The sequence below is a fragment of the Puma concolor genome, chromosome B2, assembly GCF_028749965.1.
Source record: "Puma concolor isolate L17-30 chromosome B2, mPumCon1.1.hap2, whole genome shotgun sequence".
NCBI lineage: Eukaryota > Metazoa > Chordata > Mammalia > Carnivora > Felidae > Puma > Puma concolor.
This window is the reverse complement of record NC_141671.1, coordinates 100,396,937-100,420,676: the sequence shown is the minus strand read 5'-3', so window position 1 is coordinate 100,420,676 and position 23,740 is coordinate 100,396,937. Positions and strand designations below refer to the sequence as shown.

At 50.3% G+C, this 23,740-nt stretch overlaps 2 protein-coding genes and 1 long non-coding RNA gene across 10 annotated transcripts in view; 2 read left to right on the top strand and 1 right to left on the bottom strand.

Annotated features, from left to right (window-relative positions):
- Positions 1-3,588, top strand: part of ZBTB24 (zinc finger and BTB domain containing 24) — a 12,563-nt gene extending 8,975 nt beyond the window's left edge. For both annotated transcript variants that reach the window (XM_086707563.1, XM_025925828.2), the window contains exons 7-8: positions 1,039-1,120; positions 2,227-3,588. In XM_086707563.1, coding sequence (XP_086563689.1) covers positions 1,039-1,120; positions 2,227-2,944 — 800 coding nt within the window. In that variant the 3' untranslated portion in view covers positions 2,945-3,588. The remainder of the gene's footprint in view (positions 1-1,038; positions 1,121-2,226) is intronic.
- LOC147581141 (uncharacterized) overlaps positions 1-12,023 on the bottom strand; it is a 14,724-nt gene extending 2,701 nt beyond the window's left edge. Inside the window, exons 1-2 of the long non-coding RNA XR_015251465.1 lie at positions 11,365-12,023; positions 503-623 (exon numbers count right to left, since the gene is read on the bottom strand). This is a non-coding gene — a long non-coding RNA (uncharacterized LOC147581141). The remainder of the gene's footprint in view (positions 1-502; positions 624-11,364) is intronic.
- On the top strand, positions 11,902-23,740 carry MICAL1 (microtubule associated monooxygenase, calponin and LIM domain containing 1). Of its 7 annotated transcripts, none has more exons than XM_086707558.1 (25): positions 11,902-12,120; positions 13,664-13,974; positions 14,076-14,283; positions 14,560-14,664; positions 14,995-15,099; positions 15,220-15,375; positions 16,238-16,338; positions 17,073-17,330; positions 17,600-17,715; positions 17,907-18,033; positions 18,175-18,256; positions 18,781-18,961; positions 19,385-19,575; positions 19,711-19,799; positions 19,924-19,977; positions 20,206-20,289; positions 20,417-20,573; positions 20,885-20,961; positions 21,243-21,519; positions 21,648-21,748; positions 22,044-22,157; positions 22,284-22,377; positions 22,561-22,660; positions 22,760-22,833; positions 23,453-23,740. In XM_086707558.1, exons 2-25 carry the CDS (start codon positions 13,717-13,719, stop codon positions 23,599-23,601), a joined length of 3,258 nt encoding a protein of 1,085 aa, XP_086563684.1. In that variant the 5' UTR covers positions 11,902-12,120; positions 13,664-13,716; the 3' UTR covers positions 23,602-23,740. The 7 variants fall into 7 exon arrangements, with proteins under 7 accessions (XP_086563684.1, XP_086563686.1, XP_086563683.1 ...); XM_086707560.1 differs by having other exon boundaries at positions 13,631-13,974; XM_086707557.1 differs by lacking the exon at positions 11,902-12,120 and adding an exon at positions 12,308-12,930.

The following is a 23,740-nucleotide window of genomic DNA, read 5'->3' as shown; positions in this document are numbered from 1 at the left end:
GACAGGTGATAAATAACAAGTACAGTGTGTGAGGTGGGGATAGCATCATGAGAAAATGGATTCGGAGAAGGGGACTAGGGAGTATTAGGGGTGGGGGACAGGGCTTTCGGTGGTGAGGAGGCCTCCTCGCTGGTAAAGTGACATTTGAGCAGGGACTTGAAGGCAGTGCAGAGGGCGAGGGAGTCCCCGAGGGGAGCTGTGCTGGGGGAGACTGGTGGGAGCAGGAGTCCCCTATGGAGCCCACTCACTCAGGGTGTGGTGTCCAGTGACTCTCCAGCGTGTCCGGGATGCTGAGCAGCGAGCAAAGGGGGAGTGCCCGGTGAGGTCAGAAAAGTTTAGAGCGAGGACTGGTAAGGGCGGACAGATCTGTGATGCCGATGCCTCGTGGGCTTGGGTCTTTGGCTTTTATCTCTGGATGGGAGCAGGGAGCCTTTGGAGTGTTTGCAGCAGAAGTGTGAAATGATCTGACTGCCTGCAAGGTCACCGTGGTCGCAGCACTTACTGTGGGCAGCAGGGAAGCTAGAGCAGAAGTGGGGAGACCTGTGAGGCTGCCGCAGAGACAGTGGTGGGCCTGGACCAGGGGTGGCAGTGGAGGTGTTACAGGTGGTCAGATTCTGAATACACTGGAAGGTAGATAGAAATGTCAATAATACATGAGTCACCCTAGTGACTCCTCCTTGGGGAGGTGTCAGGAGGGCTACCTCACCGAGCAGGAAAGTGTGACAGTTGTGCGTTATCTCAGGGTGGACCTACAGGAGTAAATGGTGTGTGTCCTTTTGTTTCCTGCATATAATCACGTATCTCCTTGTTTCCCTTTGTAAGGGAAGGAACCGTATCTTACACTTTCTCTGCATCCTCTTGGTACTTAGCACTCAGTGCTTGGGTACACAGCAGGTGCTTGGGAAGGGCTTAATTCATTTGTACTCACTGAGGAGTCAAGTGCTGTCCCCTTTTGTTTTTTATACTGTGAACTGTGGGGTGATTATTCCTTTTTCCTTTATGTTGGATGTGTATTTCTAAATGTTTTCCCTTTCTTAGGTGAGAAGCCATTTACTTGTGAAATCTGTGGCAAATCTTTCACAGCAAAGAGTTCTCTTCAGACCCATATCAGAATCCACAGGTAAAGATTTGCAGGTATTTTTCTCATACGGGAGTCCTCATTCGACCCTGGCATTCAGTTGGGTGACATGTTACCTATACAGTCCTTTTCCCTAATTATTACACGGGTAGAAGTTTTTGTGTAGTTTACAGTTATCTTTTCAATAAAGCAGTTCCCCACTTAAGCAAAATCAGGAAAACTGGCTCTGGCCAGCAAAAGTTTACATGATTGATTTCATTTCTTGAATTTTTATTTTTGGGCTGGGGACTGATCCAAAGCTTAAGTTCTTCAGTCAAAAATAAATATTAAATTTAATGTTTCCGAATAAATGTTTTTGTTCACATAGCTTCTAGATTTGATTTAATACTTTTTTTTAAATATGTTTATTTTCGAGAGAGAGAGAGCATGAGTGGGTGAGGGGCACAGGGAGAAGGAGACACAGGATCTGAAGTGGGCACCAGGCTCTCAGCTGTCATCACAGAGCCTGGGAACCTCGAGATCATGACCTGAGCCGAAGTAGGACGCTTAACCGACTGAGCCACCCAGGCGCCCCAATTTAATAGTCCTTCTAAGGCAAATGATTAAGGGTTACTCAAGTTTTTAGTATTGAAGTCCATCATATATACTTAATTGGCTACAAGAGTCCGAAAGTTGGCAAGGAGGGGGTGCCTGGTTTGCTCAGTCGGTGTAGCACGCGACTCTTGATCTTGGGGTCGTGAGTTCAAGCCCCACATAGGGTGTGAAAATTACTTAAAATTAAAATCTTTAAAAAAGAAATAAAGTTTGCAATGGGAACTAAAACCAAAAAGGAACTTTCTGTGTGATATATAAATATTTGCTTTCTTATCTGAAATATAGACTATGGAATCATAAAATTTTATCACATCTAGCCCAGCCCCATCCACCACCCTTACTCAGATACCATCCCCGCCTTTTCTTTTTCTTTTAGGATTAGAAACTAAAACCCATGAAAGTTGGGACTTGCTGTGACTCCTTAAGTTAGTAGAAGAACCCATGACTTATGACTCCCAGTCAAGTTAATTTTTCCTCTATTCTTGACTTCTTCTCCCTAAATAATCAGGAAGTAGCAAATCTGTTTTTAAGATAAAACGTGTATTTTCTTATAGAGGAGAAAAGCCATACTCCTGTGGCATATGTGGCAAATCCTTCTCTGACTCCAGTGCCAAGAGGAGACACTGCATTCTGCACACAGGCAAAAAGCCCTTCTCCTGCCCCGAGTGTAACTTACAGTTTGCTCGCTTAGACAACTTGAAGGCTCACTTGAAAATCCATAGCAAAGAGAAACCTGCATCAGATGCCAGCAGCGTTTCTGGCAATAATAACACGGAAGAGGTCAGGAATATTCTTCAGCTGCAGCCCTATCAACTGTCTGCATCTGGAGAGCAAGAAATTCAGCTTCTTGTAACCAATTCTGTACATAACATCAATTTCATGCCTGGTCCTAGCCAAGGAATCAGCATTGTCACAGCAGAGAGTTCTCAGAACATGACCTCGGACCAGGCCGCTAATCTCACCCTGCTCACGCAGCAGCCAGAACAACTGCAGAATTTAATTCTTTCAGCCCAACAGGAGCAAACAGAACACATTCAGAGCCTCAATATGATTGAAAGCCAGATGGAACCCGCACAGACCGAGCCAGTGCATGTAATCACACTCTCCAAGGAAACCCTGGAACATCTTCACGCCCATCAAGAGCAAACAGGGGAGCTCCATTTAGCAAGTGCTTCGGATCCGGCTCAACACCTGCAGCTGACAGAGCCTGCTCCCCCGACACCCACCCACCATGTGCCCCCACCCCCACCACTTAGCCAGGAGCAGAGCTGACCTGTAAACGCGTGTGATCGATTGGTCTCCTCCCGGTGAGCCAGCTGTAACTGTGCCGGAAGGCAGGCTTTCTGAAACACTCACAAGTCTTTCCAGAGGTGTGATGGCTAGCTGCTAGTTCTGATGCTTTCCATCCAGGCAACAAGACGTGTGTATCGTATCTTGTATGTAGTCCAGATTTGGATTTAGCATTCATTATTGATGAATGGTTTTCATTTTCATCCAAATCTCTTAAGGTCTTGGATGATTTTTATTTGGGGGCATTGATTTAGACTTCTCTAAGTCTTGAATGTCCATGGCCACAGCTTATGGCCTTGTGACCTTTCCATTTATATTTTTTAGAAAAAAGGAAGTCATATGTTGGTTGAATTGGGTAGAGTGGTTTCTTCTTTATTTCTCTTAGGCAACCGGTTGCTTCTATAAGACAAGTCAGGGCTGAATACAGGTAACAACTTTGGAGAATCTGTCCTTTTAATACTTTCTAATCCCCTAAAACAGAGTAACTCAACATTTAATCTCTGTGGTACGGTGGGCTCTTCGTGTCAGGTTTGAGGTAGATTCAGAGACATATAAACTAAAAGTCTATTTTAAAATTTTTTTTTTTTCAACGTTTATTTATTTTTTTTATTTTTGGGACAGAGAGAGACAGAGCATGAACGGGGGAGGGGCAGAGAGAGAGGGAGACACAGAATCGGAAACAGGCTCCAGGCTCAGCCATCAGCCCAGAGCCCGACGCGGGGCTCGAACCCACGGACCGCGAGATCGTGACCTGGCTGAAGTCGGCCGCTTAACCGACTGCGCCACCCAGGCGCCCCGCTAAAAGTCTATTTTAAATCAAAATGAATATAACAAACCAAAAAGTACAGGATTATTTTAAAAATTGTGAACTCAATTTTTCTGAGAAACATGGACTTACATATTTTTGAGGGGATTTACATATTTTTTTAAAAGAAGGTTATTGAAAAATTTAATTTAAAAGTCTAATTAAAGAGTGAAACGGATCAAGACATTCAACCCATCAATTACAAATTTTTGTCAGCAGTGATAATTGTTCTTTCTGATGAAGTTAAAGCTGTCAGTTATCCTGGAATATAAAATTTTATTCAGTGTATTTTAAGTATCAAATATACTCTCCTGAATTCTAATTGATCCTGAAAATGATCTGTGTATTATGTCTGATAACTTTCTGAAGATGGGACCTTATAATCTATTTTTATTGCAAAGTAGGTTAAATCTCATAAAATGGACACATCATTTTAAAAAGTAAATATCTTCTACTTTTAAAAATAACTTGAGCCTCCAAACCATAGTAGCCAATCTGTAATTGCACACTTTTAAATAATTGTCAAAAGTTGAAGTTATGTTTGGGTTAGGTTTTCAAGCCCAGTGTACTTTATTGGAGACTTTGATTGCTTTCTCTTAAGTAAACTGATAGCAGATTTTGGAGAGAAGAAAATGGGTACAAGTCTAAGTTAACATAATGCTGGTGGAGCGTAGGGGTAATCTACCTTAAAATGAACAGGATCATTACATCATTTACTTATTTTCTCTCTGTAGACCTCTTTGTTTGATTTCCACCTGAGTCAAGAACGTTTTTTTGGAGGTTAAAATAATGGAATTTTTCAGGTTTGAGAGAAGATAAAAGCTTTTTTTTTTTTTTTAAACATATCTGCCAAACTAGATTTTAGTATATATAATTCACAAAATTTCGAAAATGATATATATCTTATGTATATCAATCGAGTAATGTTCAAGTCAGGCCTGACTAGAGCCAAGATAGTAATTTTTACAAATACAGTTATGACCTAAATATTATTTCAAATTCTTAAGTCATTTAAACTGCTTCAATCTTACTCTTAAAATGCAAAGTTTTTGCCAGTTTTTCAAAGCTTACTGGCCCACAGTTTCTTGAGATACAGAGTATTAATATAAATGAATTTTTAGCTACTCACTCTGGAGAGCTAGAGAATTTATTCAGGAAATACGGTCACATAAGTCAAGTTTAACTAGCTTTACGACAGTCTACCTCTGCACTAGGAGAAATACAATGTGGGCCTCATGTAATTTAAAATTTTCTAGTAGCCACGTTAAAAACAAAAAGGTGAAAATTGATTTGAGTAAAATTATTTAATACCACATTTTCCAAATATTTCAACCTGTAATCAGTATAAAAACGTATTAATATTTTTTTATTCTTTTTTGCATACTAAGTCTTCAAAATCTAGTATACACTCAATTTGAATGCTAATATTCTTTGGACATACTTGACCTGTATTTAGAATTCATGCAATTTACAGTTGAAAACCTAGATTGACATACAAGTAGTTGCACACTGAATTTTTTTTCAATAACTGAAATGATTATCAGTTAAATTTATATTAAAATCTGGGGTGCCTGGCTGGCTCAGAAGAGCATACGACTCTTGATCTCAGGGGTCATGAGTTCAGGCCCCACACTAGGAATTAGAGATTACTAAAAAAAGAACAAAAATCCCACCACCAGTTCCTTAGTCACACTAGCCATATTACAAGTTTTTTTTTTTTTAATCTTTATTTTTGAGAGATAGAGACGTGTGAGCAGGTAAGGGGCAGAGAGAGAGAGGGGGACACAGAATCTGAAGCAGGCTCCGGGCTCTGAGCTGTCAGCACAGAGCCCGACGTGGGGCTCAAACTCCCAAACTGTAAGATCATGACCTGAACGAAGTCGGACGCTTAACCAACTGAGCCACCCAGGCGCCCCGCCATAATACAAGTTCTTGACAGCCACGTGTGGCTGGTGGCTCCTGTTCTGCATGGCACAGGCCTACCTGCTTCTACCTTGAGAGCCAGTTTCAGCCATAAAAATATCTTCCGGAAGAGTTCTGGTTTATTTGCCTGTCTGTCAAAGGGAAAGGAGAAAATGATAGCTTTATAAATCTAGCTTCTCTTTTGTGTCCCAAAAACACCTTCTGCCCTCTGAAATCCCAAATTCTAAAGTTCAGTGACTCTGTATCCAAAGGAAATGTCATGCACGTAAAAATGTCTCTTACGTGTTTGAGAAATTTTTGGCTCAGTGTTTCACAACTTATTTTGTATTAAACCTGTACAGTTTTTAAAATTGTTTTAAATTTTTTTTTTTCAACATTTATTTATTTTTGGGACAGAGAGAGAGACAGAGCATGAATGGGGGAGGGGCAGAGAGAGAGGGAGACACAGAATCGGAAACAGGCTCCAGGCTCTGAGCCATCAGCCCAGAGCCTGACGCGGGGCTCGAACTCACGGACCGCGAGATCGTGACCTGGCTGAAGTCGGACGCTTAACCGACTGCGCCACCCAGGCGCCCCTAAAATTGTTTTAATAAGTGCGGAAATACAAAGTGTACTTCTTAGGAAGTAGAACATTATGCTTTGGGTTACTGAGATGCACCTTATCGCTTTCAAAAGTGAGTCTCTGGTTTTCTCTGAGTTAGAGGGCTAGCTTTGGGAAGACTCGAGCTCCTGCCATCAATCTGTTATTTACACATGTGCTTGCGTCTGCTTCTTGAACATTTTTCTACCTCTACTGTTTTCTGCAGTCAGTTCCCTGTGTTTAGGAACTGTGAGCAACCAGTCACGTAATGCTAAAGAATATAGTGATATTCCCGTTATAGATGCTTACATCTAGGTTTTCATGAATTGGATAATAATATCTGCCACATATTGAGTCTTTATACTATAGGCCAGGACTGAAGCCAAGTGTCTTAGGTCTGTACCTTGGTGCTCCTCAACGTTCTTTTGTGTCGTGGCTCACAAAGTAGGATTTATGCAGCACCCTGCAATTCGGGGACTCCAGTGCCCTCGGGCCAGGACTGGCATATTTGCTTGCTGGGGCTGCCATAACAAATACTACGGACTGGGTGCTTAAAGCAACAGAGATCTATTTTCTCAGTTCTGGAGGCTAAAAGTCCAAGATCAAGGTGTGGGCAGGGTTGGTTTCTTCTGAGGCCTCCTGACTATCTTTTCCTCCCTGTCTTTGCACAGTCTTCCCTCTGTTTTGTCCTAATCTTAAAAGGACACCAGTCAGTGTTGGATTAGAGCCCATCCTAATCCTAATGACCGCATTTTCACTTAGTTACCTCATTAAAGGCCCTATTCCCACACAGTCACATTCTGAGGTACTGGGGGTTAGGCCATCCACGTGAATTTGGTGGGGGGGACACAATTCAGCCCAAAATAATTGGCACCTGGAATGAGCAGTGTCTGGGATGCACCTAGAGCCTATCTGAAGCAACATTCCTATTTTACTTCATCTTCATGACATTTGTATGAGCTAAGTAATATTACTATGCCTATTTTACAGATGAGAACATAGAGGCCCTAATAGATGAAGTCCATTGCCCATGGTCACACAGTAATTGGCAAAGCCAGAACTGCTGCACAGCACTACGCTGCTTCCGCCAGATGGGCTTAACTATCACCAGTCTTTTGAAATTGAAGCTGAATTTCTCTTCACGTACGATCTGCTTGATGTAATGGAAGGCTTTTGGCTAAAATTGAGGATCTGGGGCCCCTGGCAGGCTCAGTCGATAGAGCATACGACTCCCGATCTTGGGGTCTATGAGGTCAAGCCCCAGGATGGGTGTAGAACTTACTTAAAAATTGATCTGTGTCTGACATTTTAGCACGATCAGACGTTTTACATAAAACAATAATTGTAAAAGGTGTATAGTCTTTCTCCTATAGAAACGACTACCACATTAATACTTATATTAGTATTTTACCACTATTGGTTTAAAAACTTAATAGAAATTTACCAAGTCCATGAAAGTTACTGCTGATGTGAAAATGTCTTAACTAACATGAGCCTCCGTGAGCCCTTTTTTCGAACTCCTGACTAAGGATAGTTTATGTGTAGGGCGGACTTGTTTGACTTTTTGCTACCCTTATTTGTTAAGTATTGAGGTGAGTTATCACCCTCACTTTTCAGACTAAATTAAGACAATTTTTTTTTTAATGTTTACTTATTTTGAGAGACCACACGCACACAAGTGGGGGAGGGACAGAAAATGGGGGAGAGGGAATCCCAAGCAGGCTCTGCACTGTCAGCACAGAGCCAACATAGGGCTCAGTCTCATGAGATCATGACCTGAGCCAAAATTAAGAGTCAGACGTTTAACTGACTGAGCCACCCAGGGGCTCCTAAAATAAGCCTAAATTCTTAAACATTGAAAGAAAACTCTTGGTTTCACTTTTGTAAACAGCAGGCTTGGAGTGACCTCTAAAAATTCCCCTTGCCTTTTGTAAACATCAGGTGTCAAGGAATGACCTCTAAAAGAAACAGGAATGTCACTGTGATAGACGATGTAACTTTCAAATTTTTTGCATGTAATTAAGCAACAAACACTTTTGTTGGCTATAATATATATATATATATATAATATATACATACACATACTAAGTATGTACACGTATATACACATACACACACTATATTTAGAATCATTCTCACGTGAAAGGTACCACACTGGGAGAGCTTTTAAACTAAAAGCTCATACTTTTGAAAGTATGAAAGTCAATCACACTTTCAACACAAAATGTAGGAACTTGAACACATTTTAGGTAACATTAGCAAGAGATCATAGCCTTTTTTTTTTTTTTTAACATCTGAAAGAAAGGGAAAAATCGGAGCCAGGGTCAAGTCAGGGAACTAACTTTGTTGGTCTCAGAGTATGGATTTATCATTTATTTTGAATTTTAGTATCCATAGATTAATATCTTCATGTCCATTGGATCATTTAAAATACAGATTTGAAGATACTCCTAAAGAATAGTTTGACTTTTGGTTTTAGTTCATGTTACTTTTATCCTTGTTGGATGCAGGGTTAAACTGAAGCTTCTCTTAGGCTAAAAACTCCACATTTTTAAAATCTCCCCCTCATGATTAAATGGCTTCTGGACAAGTTTTATCTATAATCTTAGTGTTTGAAGTATAAAAGTGCTCATTAACAAAAACACAGGAAAATACTTAATCCTGAGCCTGTTTGTATTTTTAACCTTTTTCCCTGTGTTATCTTGGTGTATAAAATCAGCATGTTTTCACCTCTGGAGACCGTACCGGAAGAGAAAGCAGCATATAGAGGAATCAAGTTTGCAAGGAAGAGTAGAAATGAACGAGGGACCCAAATATGCGGTTCAGTCACTCTTGTCAGCTGAGAGAGAAAGCCGGAAGCCATTCCTGACAGGGCCCTCGTCTCCTGCTATATGCCCCAGCCATCCCCACATAAGTCAGTTTTGCCTCAGACGGTTTTGAATCCATCCACTGCTCCCATCCCCCCTGTTGTACCGTCACATCCTCTTGCCTGGGTTCCTGCCAAGGCCTAACTGACCCTTTCTGCTCCTCCCCCTCTGCCGCTTTCTCCACTGGAAGTGGTGGTGATCTATTTGGGCTTACCATTGTGCCTTTAGCAGCGTCTCGGTCAATGAATGGATATTGTGTTATTAAGGCAAATATGATCATGTCTCTGCTTCAAGTCCTTCTGCAGTTTCCCACTGCACTCAGAATAAAATCTGAGATGCAGCTTCCTCTTGGGCCTCTTCCCCATTCTCACTTCTAGCCACTGTCTCCCTTGCTGTTCTCCAAACATTCACCAATTTCCTGCCTTAAAAGCTGGAGGTGGGTGGTTTCTCAGGCCTTGAAAGGTTTCTGCACCTACTGTGATGTCTGCTCAGCTGTCTGAATTCAGTGTGTCACTTCCTCAGGGAGACCTTCCCTGACTCTCTAATTTCAGTCAAGCCGCCCTGTCATATCTGTTCACAGCACTCTACACTTTGCACCCAGTTCATAATTATGTTTATATCAGGAAATGTGTCTGCCTGTCACACTGCAGCCATAGCTCCCGGCCCAGGACCGTGGGTGTGTTGTGTGACCTCACAGACCTATAGGTACAAGGTCATATTACAAGGTGGCTGAGATACGTCACCTACAGTGTGAGGGAAGGCACTGCTGGGACACAGAACATGATACGGATTAGAGGAAAGAGATCCTGTCTTCATGGCTTGGAGTCTGGGCCTTCTAGTCTCTGTACATTTCTTAGGGTCACCAACATTTTAGAATTGAAATGAGCCGAGGAGGTTGAGTAATTAAACTGCCTTCATTTAGAAATGATAAGGCTGAAGCATGGTGGTTGGTGACTTTTTCAAGGTCACACTAAGCTGGTGAAGCAAAGCTGGAATCTGACCAGAGCTTCTGGATTACAGATCAGTAAGTATATTACCCACTGCTTTATGCTCCAGTGTGTATCTTTAATTAGCAGAAAGTGAAACTCCAAGTCAGCAGATTTTCAGCATTGGAGTCATTATTGTTCTGTGATCTTTTAAAGACAAATTTTACCATTTATCATTCAGAGGGCCACATAATCCTTTCTGGCTGCAACAGCAAAGTCATTGAATTAAGGGCTAGATCCTGTAGGGCCTTTGCAAATACACTAAGTTGGAGCGACCAGTTTTTTACCATCTGCTAATAAAAGGGACATGGGACGGTTCTAAAAGCCTGGTAACCCATTTATAGTGGACTTAATACTTTTTACACTGTGTATTTAAATATGGGTGTGTCTAATTTTTGGCACATTCATTTCAAGCCAAATAACGAGTCATACTCAAGAGCTAGGAAGGGCCCAGCTGGGAGGCTGCCCTAGTTTCCTGAGTGTGACCTGGCTGAATTCCCTGCCTCTTCTGGCAGAGAGCAGGCATTTCCCCTTGCCTCCCTTCCCTTGCCTGCCTCTTAGCTAGAGCCGGGAGCAGTGAGTGTTCAGGTCTTACTGGGTCTCTGAGGGTTTCCAGAGGAAAGCAAAGAGAGAATAAAGAGGGAGAACCACAGGGCACCCAGCTCTTTCTGGTCCCTGGATCTCAAGGAGAGGGACCCTCCCATTTATTCCTCTGTTTTGTGAGTATTTCTCACATAACCTTGTCATTTCCTCTAAACAAGAAACAGCTTCGTATGATGCCAGGCTTTCATCTGTCACGTTGCATCCACACTGGTGTGGTGGAGCCCAAACACACCTGGGCCCCATACTAGCTCTGTCACTTGCTGTGTAACATGTTGCAGGACAAAGAATCTCTGTGACCCTCAGTCTCTTTTCCAGTAAAATGGGACTGTTTTGATCACTGAAATTATGGTTATACCCATAGTAGCTGCTCAATAAATGAGAATTGATGTATATTTAATTCGTTGAATGACCGCGGGTACCTTCACATTCAGCCCTGTTTTCCTTATCAGGAATATGAGGAAGTTGATCCCAAAGGACTCTCAAGCCCTTTTCAGCATTGACAGTTCTGCAGGTCCTCACTCCAAAGCCTGCTTTTAACACTGGGGATCTAGCCTCTCTCCCACACACCCCTCCTTTTCCCCTTTAGTAGTGGTCTAACAACACCCCCACCCCCCACCAAGAAACTCTTGCCCTCTCACTTCTCAAGCCGCTTGTTGAAGCTGCAGACTGCCAGGTTCCCCGGACTTCAATCCGTGCCCCTTGTCCTCAGCCCGGGTCTTGGGACAGACTTGTCGCAGGGCGTGGCGGACCCTAAGCCTGGATCCATCGTGGGGCGCCCGGGCCATGGCTCTCCTGGTAGGAGAGGTGAAGAGGGCACAGACGTTCCGGCGCCACCTACGGACTCGCCAGCTTCTGCAAACTTCTTGCCCAGCCCTAGCGCCCTATCCGCCCGGCGCTCAGAAGCCGCTCGAAGAGTTGGTACCGCTCAAGGGTGGGTGGCCTCGCCTGCCCGGGAACGGCTAGCTCTGCAGACGCGGGGACCGGGATGGAGGCCGCGGTGCGCTGTCGGGCGCCGGGCAGCGCAGACCCCGAACTTCTCAGTCCCAGCCAGCCCCGCCCGGGTCTCCGACCCCCAAGCGGAACGGGGCATCCGCAGCGCCACGCCCTCGGGCACCACCCTGCAGGCGTGGGCGGGCCCTGGGCCGCCCGGGCCCCAGATCGCGGGGTAATGAGATGCTAATGAGGCGCGAATAAAGGCTCACGGGCCGCGCGCCCGGCGCCAAAGCTCTCACCCAGCCGAACTCCCCTGCCCCGCGCATCCGGCGCGCCGCCCCGCGTCCGCCGCTTTCCCCTTGCGTCTCCTTCACCTCCCCTTCTTCCGCCCCCGCCGTCCCACCCACCCCCGGCACGCCCGCCGGGCAGGAAGCGGCCCCTCCCGGCTCGTGAGAGGCCCGGTAAGTTGTCCAGCTGAGCCAGCTGTGCGCCCCCTGCCCGCGGGGGGTGAGGGTGGGGCTCGCTTCCGGGGAAATACGATCCTGGGCGCTCGGGAACTCCGCCCGGCGGGTCCCCGCCGTCTCCCCTCGCCCCCCGCCCTGCTCAGTTCCTCTCCAGACTTTATCGTCCAGAGCGTGGATGCCCCCCCCAGTGCCAGTGGTCCAGCTCCCTCTCCATCCTTCCACACTGCTCCGTCCCTGGCACATCCTTTGTCCTGGCGTTTGAAGGCTGAGTCGCCCCTTCTGTACGCATTTGCTGAGATCTTCCTCCTTCCATTTCCCCTACCCCCAAGAAAGACCTTTGCCTTTTCCGGCTGCCCGCGTCCAGGTGACACGCAGCGGGTAACTTTAGTTTCTTTCTCCTGCCTCGGCCTGGTCCGCTGGGCTCAAGCTGGGACCGGTAGAGTGGCCGAGTGGGTTCGGGGGAGGGGATCATCTCTGAGGACATGTCCCTATTGATGCCACCTAATTTCCCCGGGGGCAGCCCCGTCCTCTGTACCCTCTTCTTTCTCCCAGCCCCAGCGTGAGAAGGCCCCCTCGACATCCTTCAAGTTGTGTAGGGGCCCGAGCGAGGGAGAGGGGGACAAAGAGAGGCCTTGTCTGGGGAGATTCCTGGGAGAGCGCGCCCGGGGCGCACGGGGGAATGGGGCGGGGCCTCGATGCGAGTGGGAAGAAGCTGGGAAGAGGGAATCCGGCTGTCACCCCCACCCCCCACCGGTCGCGAGGCCCACTGGAGCAGCAGCCAGTCACAGGGGAAGTGTTTTGACCACAGTGAGTCAAATAGATCTAATCTTCCCTCACCCCAGTCAGTCGCAACATCCTCCGGCTGTTGAGGTGGTTTGGCGGTGAGGAAAGTGGAACCTACGCAGTTAGAGGCTGCCTCCCCCTCTTCAGGAGGCAATCACGAGTGCTAAGGAGGAAAACTTTGTTCCTGGCATAAGACACACCTCACACCCAGCGAGGCACTGAGGTCATGGAGGGGTGCCCGCACAGGGAGGCAAAGGGTGAGATGGGGCAGTCGGTGTGCTCTGTGGCTGGGATGGCAGGTATTAGGTTTGTCCCTGTCTGCAAGGAAGACTCTCCCTCTGGGCTGCCTGCCCTCTCCACGTCAGAGAAATTCTCCCACGCCCAGCTTCCAGGGCCTCATAAAGGCAGGATGAGAATTCCTGCTCCCAGCGCCCCAGAGATGGAGGGGAGATTGGAGCTCCCTGGAAAGGAAAGCTGAGCTGAAGATTCCCTGTCTTCCCGCCCGCCCGCTGTGCCTAAGACTGCTGATTTCTCATTTCCAAATTTGGCAAATTTCACTTGGAGTGAAATCCTTGGGGTGGAAGGATAGCAATTGTCTCTGGAGCAGATTGGGAGTGGGCTGGGAGAAAGGAGCAGAGCCAATCAGGGGTGGACCCAGAGCCCCCTGAGGACATCAGCCTGCTTTTTTCTCCTCCCCATCCTTCTCCTTTCATCCTTCCTCCAGCCTCTTCCCCTTCTCTCCCCTCCTTCTCTCCAGCAGCCGCCTGCCTCTGTTCAGCTGCTCCGGTCCCTGGGAGCGTCAGGGGCCTCATGGCTTCACCCACCTCCACCAACCCAGCACATGCCCACTTCGAGAGCTTCCTGCAGGCCCAGCTGTGCCAGGATGTGCTGAGCAGCTTCCAGGGGCTCTGCGGAGCCCTAGGGATAGAGCCCGGTGGGGGGCTACCCCAATATCACAAGATCAAGGCCCAGCTCAACTACTGGAGTGCCAAATCGCTGTGGGCCAAGCTGGACAAGCGAGCGGGCCAGCCTGACTACCAGCAGGGCCGGGCTTGTGCCAGCACCAAGGTGGATATGCGCTGCCAGGGAAGGGGCTTGGACAATTGGGGAAGGGGGGGTCAGAGGAGGGAGATGGGATGCCATGCCCGTACTGCCTTGTGTGTTCACAGTGCCTGGTGGTGGGCGCGGGACCTTGTGGGCTGCGGGCTGCTGTGGAGCTGGCACTGCTGGGGGCCCGTGTGGTGCTGGTGGAAAAGCGCACCAAGTTCTCTCGTCACAACGTGCTCCACCTCTGGCCCTTCACCATCCATGACCTGAGAGCACTCGGCGCCAAGAAGTTCTATGGGCGCTTCTGCACAGGCACCCTGGACCACATCAGTGAGCACCACGTGGTGTCCTAGAGGGGCGGGTGAGCCTGGGTCTAGAGACAGTGGGGGGCTGCTGGGACAGACAGCCAAGAGGCCGAGTGGACAAGATTCACTTCAGCCAGGTGACCTGAAGGACTCAGGTTCCTCATCTGTAAAATGGGCAGTTGAACTGAGTGATCTCCAAGACCTTTTCCAGCTCTGACCAGGAGAACACTAGTGCTGGGGGGTGGGGGGGTGGGGTTGTGTGGCCCTGGGGTCTCTGGTCTTAATCTCCTCTTTCTTCCAGGCATCCGGCAGCTTCAGCTGCTTTTGTTGAAAGTGGCATTACTCCTGGGGGTGGAAATTCATTGGGGTGTCACTTTCATTGGCCTCCAGCCCCCTCCCAAAAAGGGTAAGTACTTCTCTGCTCCCAAGACTCCCATCTGCCAAGGGTATTTTGGTCTATGGAGGAAAAAGGATGGGGTTGAGAGTCACTGGGTCACCCTTGCTATAGTGTGGCCATGTACAAACCACACTGAACCTCATTTTGAACATCTGTACAATATGTCCTTCCTCAGCTACTTTCCACATTGTTGTAAAGGTGTAATTTGATAGCGTGTCATTGCTTGCTAAACCATAAACTGCAAAGCACCTTATGCATTTGTTTCACTGGCTTGTCCTGGGAATGTAGGGGCCCCTTCAGACTTCCACACCTTTGTGCCTCTCATACCTCCTGCCCCAGGTTGTGGCTGGCGTGCCCAGCTCCAGCCCAGCCCCCCAGCCCAACTGGCCAACTATGAATTTGATGTCCTCATCTCTGCTGCTGGAGGTAAATTCGTCCCTGAAGGTGAGTGGTCCTTTCCCTCAAAGAAGTCAGCATCTTGGGCTCCTCCTGGGCCTTTCTAGGCTATCATACTGCTCATTCTGTTGCCAATACGCACCCACCTCCACTTGCGTCCACTTCTAGGCTTCACAGTGAGGGAAATGCGTGGCAAACTGGCCATTGGCATCACGGCCAACTTTGTGAACGGGCGAACGGTGGAAGAGACGCAGGTGCCCGAGATCAGCGGTGTGGCCAGGATCTACAACCAGAGCTTCTTCCAGAGCCTGCTCAAAGCAACAGGTTGGGACCTCCCCCTGTAAGATCTCCCCTCCCTCTGGCTGTCTGTGGGCTGGCTCCTTCCTCTCCCTGCCCACCCTGTTCTCAGGCCAGGTAATCCCACACTTTCCAACTTTGTGGTCTTGGCAGCAAAGAACCTGTGCCCTGGGTGATTCAGTAGGCATAGCCCCGCTTGGCCATCCAGCATGAGTCGGAAATCTCTCACAAATGCATGGGCTTTTGCTTTGTGCTTCATTATATATGATTTTTTTTAATTTTTAAAAAAGTTTTATTTATTTGAGAGAGAAAGAACATGAGCAGGGGAGGGGCAGAGAGGGAGAGAGAGAATCTCAAGCAGGTTCTGTGCCGTCAGCGCAGAGCCCAACACAGGGCTTTGACTCACGAACCGTGAGATCATGACCTGAGCCAAAATCAAGAGTCGGATGCTTAACTGACTGAGCCACCCAGGCGCTCCTCTTCATGTATGATTTAACATAAAAATGATATAGATTAAAAATGACAGTGGTGCTTCCAGAAGATGCTCTAGATGTACTTTGGCTTTGCAATGCCATGCCTCCCTGGGGTGTGCACACCCCAGTTTGAGAAGCCTGGCTCTCATCTGCAAGCATGGTGCAGGTCTCCTAGCTGCCACCCGTCCAAGTTTCTCTCTTTACTCCCAAGTCCTCAGGCCTCCCAGGCCCAGGACAGATGGTTCATCCATCGTGCCACCAGAACTCACGGGCCCGTGTGCAGGGGACACCCACTGCAGTCTAAGCTGTGATCCCAGCTCTCAGAGGTCAAGCATGGCTGAGGTGTTTGGAGAGGTGACACAGGATAAGGAGACACACCTCCCTTTGTTTTGTCCTCCCCCCCACCCAACCCACAGGCATTGATCTGGAGAACATTGTGTACTACAAGGATGACACCCACTATTTTGTGATGACAGCCAAGAAGCAGTGCCTGCTGCGGCTGGGGGTGCTGCGTCAGGTGGGGCCCGGGCCCTGGCAGGGAGGGTCTGGGCAGTGGGCCCTGAGAGGTAGAGGCCAGCCCTGGACACAGTGTTGCCCCCTGGTGTGGAGGAGGGAGCCTGTCCTCTTCCGCCTGTGCCATGACATTTTCTCCACAACGAGCTCTTCTCCCCTGGGATTTCCATGGCAACCTGAATCCTATTCCCATCCCCTGTACCAGTCATGGAACTACATGTGTAAACTCCATGAGGGCAGGGGTTTTGTCTCTGTCCTTTTTGTTTGCTGATGATTCCTAGGGCTTTGAAGGGTGCCTGGTGTGTAGTCAGCACTCAGTGAATATTTGCTGAATGAACTAGTTGAAAACCTACTATGTGCTAGGTACTGTGTTGAGAACTTTATGTGGATTTTCTCGCCTAAATTCTCATAAGTACCTTGAGAAGTTAGGTATGTCATCTCTAAATGATGGGGAAACAGCCTGAGAAGTTCAGAACTCAGTCCAAAGCAAGTGCACGATGATACAGTAATGGTACGAGGCCTTGAGGGCAGGGTGGGGCTTGGGAGCCCCCTAGCAGGGTGAGTGCTGAGGAAGGGGCTGGAGGATGGGAGACAGGATGTTCGCATTCTGGTCCAGCTCAGTCTTCAGCTGCTATATAGTCTGAGGAAGCACTGTCTTAGGGCCTCCGTATGTGCACCTTCTCCGCCCAAGGGGATGGGCTGCCCAGTTGACCCTGCTGGTTCTGATCTGTCCTGTAGGACTGGCCAGACACTGACCGCCTGCTGGGCAGTGCCAATGTGGTGCCCGAGGCTCTACAGCACTTTGTCCGGGCAGCTGCTGACTTCGCCACCAATGGCAAGCTCGGGAAGCTGGAGTTTGCCAAGGATGCCCACGGGCGGCCTGACATCTCTGCCTTTGACTTCACAAGCATGATGCGGGCAGAGAGTTCTGCTCGAGTGCAGGAGAAGCATGGTGCCCGCGTGTTGCTGGGGCTGGTGGGGGACTGCCTGGTGGAGGTGAGGAGGTCAGGGCTCCCTGATTTCGGGAGGAGGAGGGACTTCCAGAAACAGCCACTCCTTGTAAGGAGGCACAGGGGCTCCATGGTTGGGAGAGGAAGGTTGCCTCCTGGGAAGGAGGGGGTAAAAAAAGGTTTGCTCTTTGTGGTGAGGAGCGAGGGCTGCTTGGTGTGATGTGTGGTCCCCTCAGCTATGATTTTGGGGGCACCTGGGCTTGGGACTCCTAGCGGACTCTCACTGAACCACTTCCTTTCTTTCTGACCCTGCAGCCCTTCTGGCCCCTGGGCACTGGAGTGGCTCGGGGCTTTTTAGCAGCCTTTGATGCCGCCTGGATGGTGAAGCGGTGGGCAGAGGGTGCTGGGCCCCTAGACGTGTTGGCAGAGCGGTGAGGCCTGAGTTGGGGGGTGGGAAGGGCAGGGGTAGAAATAGGACTGGGATCAGGAAGAGGGTGGGGGTGCTGGGCGAATAGGGTGGGGGGCACGGGCAAGAGGATAAAGAAAGGCCTGGTAGTTCTTGAGAGGTGGGTGCTGATTCGTGCTCCCGCTTGTGCCCTTGCCTTTGCACTTACTCCCCCAGGGAGAGCTTGTACCAGCTCCTCTCACAGACGTCCCCAGACAACATGCACCGCAACGTGGCCCAGTATGGGCTGGACCCAGCCACCCGCTACCCCAACCTGAACCTCCGGGCCGTGACTCCCAATCAGGTCAGACCCCCTGGCACCTACCAGACTCCAGGCCTGCCCTGTCACTGCCCCTGTGGGTGAGCCCTACCCCAAGCAGGCCCCTCCCCACTGCGCTGAGGCAGACTGTCAGCCTGCCTTGAGACCTGAAAGGGGCTGCCTTAGGTACGAGACCTGTATGACGTGCTGGCCAAGGAGCCTGTGAGGAGGAAGAGTGACAAGATAGATGGAGGAAAGCCAGCCACAGGTGAGCAAGCTCTCCTCCGGAGGCAGTGTCCCAAATATTTACCACCCAGTGTCGTGCAAGCACCAGCCATCAGCACAGTTTGCAGCCTTAGGCTGGGAGCAGAGCGCTGGGACACGGCCGATGGTGGGGACATCTGGGGGCCTCCTGCAGAGTGGAGAGGCAGCAGGGCACCGAGCAGTAACCGCTTGCCAGTCTGTGTGCACGATATCAGTATTTCAGCAACCGCTACCGCCCCGACAGCCAGAGTGGCTGATGGCAGCCGTGCTGCCCTTCCAGCCTTGCAGACCCAGACCTGCCCTCCCTTTGAGACTCTGGACCCCCCTTGTCCCCCAGTTTGTAGCCTCCTGCCCTCTGTGCTTAGCAGTGATTGCACCTAATTCATCACTTTATTCCAAGAAGAGAAAATTGGGAGGAAAGCAGTGATGCTCAGTGAGCACTAAGTTGGTGCCCCTGCAGGGGTGGGTCCTGCCTCCACCTCCCATACTTGACCCCCGTGCCCATCACCCGGGTTGCCTTTGAGCCAGGGCCCTTCAGCACAGCACAGCCTCCTCTCTCAGGGTCGACAGGCACCCAGGAGGAATTGCTACACTGGTGCCAGGAGCAGACGGCTGGGTACCCAGGTGTCCATGTCACCGACTTGTCTTCCTCCTGGGCTGACGGGCTGGCTCTGTGTGCCCTGGTGCACCGGCTGCGGCCCGGCCTGCTGTGAGTTGCAAATTGGGCTCAGGGGTCCCTGGCAGTCCATCCCTCTTTCATGCCTCTGTTCCTCCTTCCACCTCAGGCAGTGTGGACTGGTGGGGAGACCACTATGTAGGAGTTACTCAGTTGAGTCCCAGGACCGCCACTTTCTGGTAGTCCTTCTGCTCACGTCACTTCCCTGCCTGAGTCTCGTGAGAGTCCAGTGCATTCAGTAGGGGAGGTTTGTGAGTGGTGGAGCAACCCCCCACCCAGGCCAGAAAGCCGTCACTGGGCGGGTGGGGAGCGGGAGGGGGTGTGTACAGCAGAGAATCATCCCCCCCATGCCCTATGCTCCCTTTGCACCCCACCAGCCCCTGCCTGCTGCCCTCTCCCGCTTCGATGGGGTCAGGTTCTGGTCTCCCATTGGCTTTTCTCCCCGACATCCCACAGGGAGCCCTCAGAGCTGCAGGGGTTGGAGGCCCTGGAAGCAACTGCTTGGGCACTGAGGATGGCAGAACATGAGCTGGGCATCACACCCGTGCTGTCCGCAAAGGCAGTGGTGACAGGGAGCGACCCGCTGGGCCTCATCGCCTACCTCAGCCACTTCCACAGTGCCTTCAAGAGCATGCCCCACAACCCAGGTAGCCTGGAGGGTAGGTGGGTGGGAAGGAGGTGGGGAAGGCACCCTCCGAGGGACAGCTGGGAGACATACCCTGGACTGGACTGTAATGGTCTGTTCCGGAGGTCCAGTTTTGGTTTCCCATCCGTGCTGACAGGCTCTGTCACTCAAAGCTCTCTGGGGACTTCCAGTGCTGTGCTATTCCTTGGCAAACTGCACAGGACCCTGCAGCGGACCCGTGCCCAGGTAGGGAGTCTGGGCAGGGTTGCAGCTGGGCAGCGCGTTGCTAGTGGGAATCCTTGGGGTGATGGGAGGACGTTCAGAATCGGGGGAGGGCTGGGGGCTCAGAGCTCCCATGCTTAGAGTGTAGGACTTGTTGCAGGAAAATGGGGAGGATACTGGTGGCAAGAAGCCGCGCCTGGAGGTAAATGCATGTAGGGGCTAGACAGTCCCCTGCTGTATTCCCTGGGTCCTGTCCTATGTTCTGTCCCCCCATGTCTTGCTCCCTACCCCATGCCCTGTAACCCACCCCCACCTCCCCCCCACATCTGGGTTCCCTTCCTGTCTTGCTTCTTTTCCAGCCCTTTCTATTCTCTGCATACAGCCACTCTCCAGCCCCTCTACCTCCCTGCCCGAACACTTACCTCCTTAGGTAGATGCTAAGACCCCAAGTACTGAGGAGCCACCTGTCCCAGAGGCTGGTGTACCCCTGACACCCCCACCCCAACACCAAGAGGTGAGAAAGGGGGCCCTGTCTGCAGGCAGAGGCCTGGGGAGGGCAAGGAGGGGTGTTTCAAGGATCGGGAAGATCTTTGCTGCTGGCCTCGACTCCAGCTGACCCTGTGGTCTGGGGTTCGGTGCAGGCTGGTGCTGGGGACTTGTGTGCACTTTGTGGGGAACACCTCTACATCCTGGAACGCCTCTGTGCTGACGGCCGTTTCTTTCATCGGAGCTGCTTCCGCTGCCATACCTGTGAGGCCACACTGTGGCCAGGGGGCTATGAGCAGCACCCAGGAGATGGTAAGTTGGCGTGGGAGATCTCCACGGACACTTTGGGCCTGTCCCTGCCTGAGGGCAAGGATCTTGAAACTGCAGGGGAAGTAGGGTACTGGGCGTGAGGTGGCAACAGGCTCAAGATGGCACTTGAGTTCCCCTGGGTTTAAGGTCTTCTCTGTCCCCTCCAAATCTCTAAATGTGGGGTTCTAAGGAACCAGGACACCAGCAGAAATTCACCTGCAAATCCTGCCACCCCCGCCTTCCCTGATAAACTGAGTATCTGGGCATTGGGCTGCCTACATCTTATGTCTTCTCCCCTCCTCCACCCTTCCCAGGACATTTCTACTGCCTCCAGCACCTGCCCCAGACAGGCCACAAAGAGGATGGCAGTGACCAAGGCCCTGAGAATCAGGTAAAAGCTGTGAAACTGTTGGGAGTGTGGGAAACAGTAAAGGGATCTAAGCCCCAGCTAACTTTGCTGGGGGTAACTGGATGTTCTCCAGAAAAAAAGCTCCATGAAAGTAGGGTTTTTTATTTTACTTATTGATTTATCTGAAATGTTTAGAACATTGCCTGACCCGTTGCAGTAAATGGCGTAAGTGAATGAATGCCAGAACCCACATTTATCTAAAGGGGCAGCCTCAACTCCACAATGGGCAGATCACTGACCAGACTACATGGTGGCTTTTCCAGGACCTCCCCACACCTGATGAAAACAGCATGCCATCAGGGCCCTCAGCTTCTGTCACCCCCCAGGAGGGGACCAGTCCTGTCCCAAGCACCAGCCGGCCTACCCGTCAGCGGATCCGCCTCTCCAGCCCGGAACGCCAGCAGCTGTCCTCCCTTAATCTCACCCCTGACCCGGAACTGGAGCCCCCACCCAAGCCTCCCCGCACCTGCCTTGCCGTGGCCCGCCAGGCCCTGGAAGGCAGCTTCGTAGGCTGGGGAATGCCAGTCCAGAGCCCTCAAGGTGACTGCTTTGCCCAGACACGCACACCCAGGGTGGGGATGCCATGGGTGGTACTGGGATTCCTGAAAGGGGAATGCTGGGGAATCGAAAGGGAGGTGTGGGGCCCAGGCCATGTCTACTCTGTTCAGTTCCTGTGGCTATGGAGGAAGAGGAGGAACAGAGTCCCTCCTCCAGTGAGGAAGAAACAGAGGAAGAGGAAACTGTGACTTTGGACTCAGACACAGAGCAGGTGAGTAGGAGGAACCTGGCCACCTATTCCACTGAAGCCAGCACACATCCACCAAATATGCCCCACGGCCCACCACAGGAAAAACCTATAGAATGCCCCCTCCTTTGAGCTAGTTTCTCAGAATGTCTTCTCACCCAGTGTGACTCCAGTCTCTAAGCCTCTTATCTTTTCTACCAGAACTTACCCTACTTACCTCCAGCTCAGGAAGCTTTGGTCCCTTCCAAACAAAGCTTCCCCAGCCCCTATCCAACAGTGGGGCCAGGCCCTACCCCTGACCGGCCTGACCCTGCCATAGGCTCTGAAGATCTTGGCCAAGAACTCAGGCACCATGAGCAAGTACCCAACATGGCGTCGGACCCTGCTGCGCCGTGCTAGGGAGGAGGAGATGAAGCGGTTCTGCAAGGCCCAGGTGAGGGGTCTAGGGGTTTGCAGAATTTCTGATAGGGTCAGAGTTCTGACGTGGGATCAGACTTTCTCTGGTGCTCTTTCTTGAACAATCCAAAGACTCCTGGGCCTCCTGTCTTGCACCCCTCAGGCTGTCCAGCGGCGACTAAATGAAATTGAGACCGCTCTAACGGAGCTGGAGGCTGAGGGCATGAAGCTGGAGCTGGCCTTGAGAAGCCAGAGCAGTGAGTAAAGATAGGAAGAACAAGCTGGGACACCCCTCTGCCTCCTAGCTGTGCATTCAGCCCCAGCAGTCCCTCACACCACCAGGCCCTGCTTCCAGCAGACTCCACTCCTCATGCCCCTGTCACCTGTGACCCTGGTTAGGGACTGCCTGACCACCACCCCCCACTCTTCCTTCCCATCAGCATCCCCAGAACAGCAAAAGACACTGTGGCTAGAACAGCTGCTACAGCTCGTTGAGAAGAAAAACAGCCTAGTGGCGGAGGAGGCTGAGCTCATGATCACGTAAGGGGATGGGGGTGGGGACAGTGGCACTAGCCAGACCCCAGCCAGCAACTTGGGCACCTGGGACAGCCGTGCCTCTTCAATCTCTGCCCTCCACAGGGTGCAGGAGCTGAAACTGGAGGACCAACAGTGGCAGCTGGACCAGGAGCTACGAGGCTACATGAACCGGGAAGGTAGGTGGGGTGTAGAGAGAGGCGGACATCATGAGGCTGGTGTTTGCAGCCTTGTGACCTCAGACACTGATCAAGCAATGTGGTCCTCTAGTCTGAGTGCCTCTGAAACATTTCAGGAGGAAGCCAGAGAATGGGGCTTCAAGCCCCTACTCTGCCTTCAGTTCAATCAGGGCTGCACAATTAGGCTTTTATGTAAGATTGCTTTTAAAAATGGTGCTGCTGCTGGGGTGCCTGGCTGCCTCAGGTGGAAGAACGTGCAACTCTTGATCTCGAGGTCATGAGTTTGAACCCCACGTTGAGTATGGAAATTACATATGTACATACATACATATGTATATGTGTACACACACATATATATAATTACATATTACATGTATACATATGTATCATATATATGTATATATACAAACCAATCAATCTAAACTAAAATAAAAATGGTGCTACTACTAAACAAGGCTAGAAAACCACTGTTGTTTTTTTTTACAGTGCTCTTCCTCATTTTACAGATGAGGAAACTTACCCTACCTAGTTGTGGAAGTCACATAGGCCAGTATTAGGTTGTGCCTTTCCTGCCTCCCTGTCCGGTTCCCTGTTCTCTAAGCTTTGTCTTCTTCTTCAGAATTCCTGAAGACCCCTGCTGACCGGCAGGCTGAGGACCAGGTCCTGAGGAAGCTGCTGGATGTGGTGAACCAGCGAGATGCACTTATCCGCTTCCAGGAGGAATGCAGGCTCAGTGAGCTGGCCTCGGAGCCGGGGGCCCAGGGCTAGAAGTGGGGGGTGGGGGCGGGGGGGCTGCCTGCCCTCTTCCCTATGAGGAAGACCACCTCACCTGAGGACTATGCCACCCTGTTCATCTGGGCTGCCTGGGAGGGGCCTCATTGTTTACAATAAAAATGTTCCTGTCACA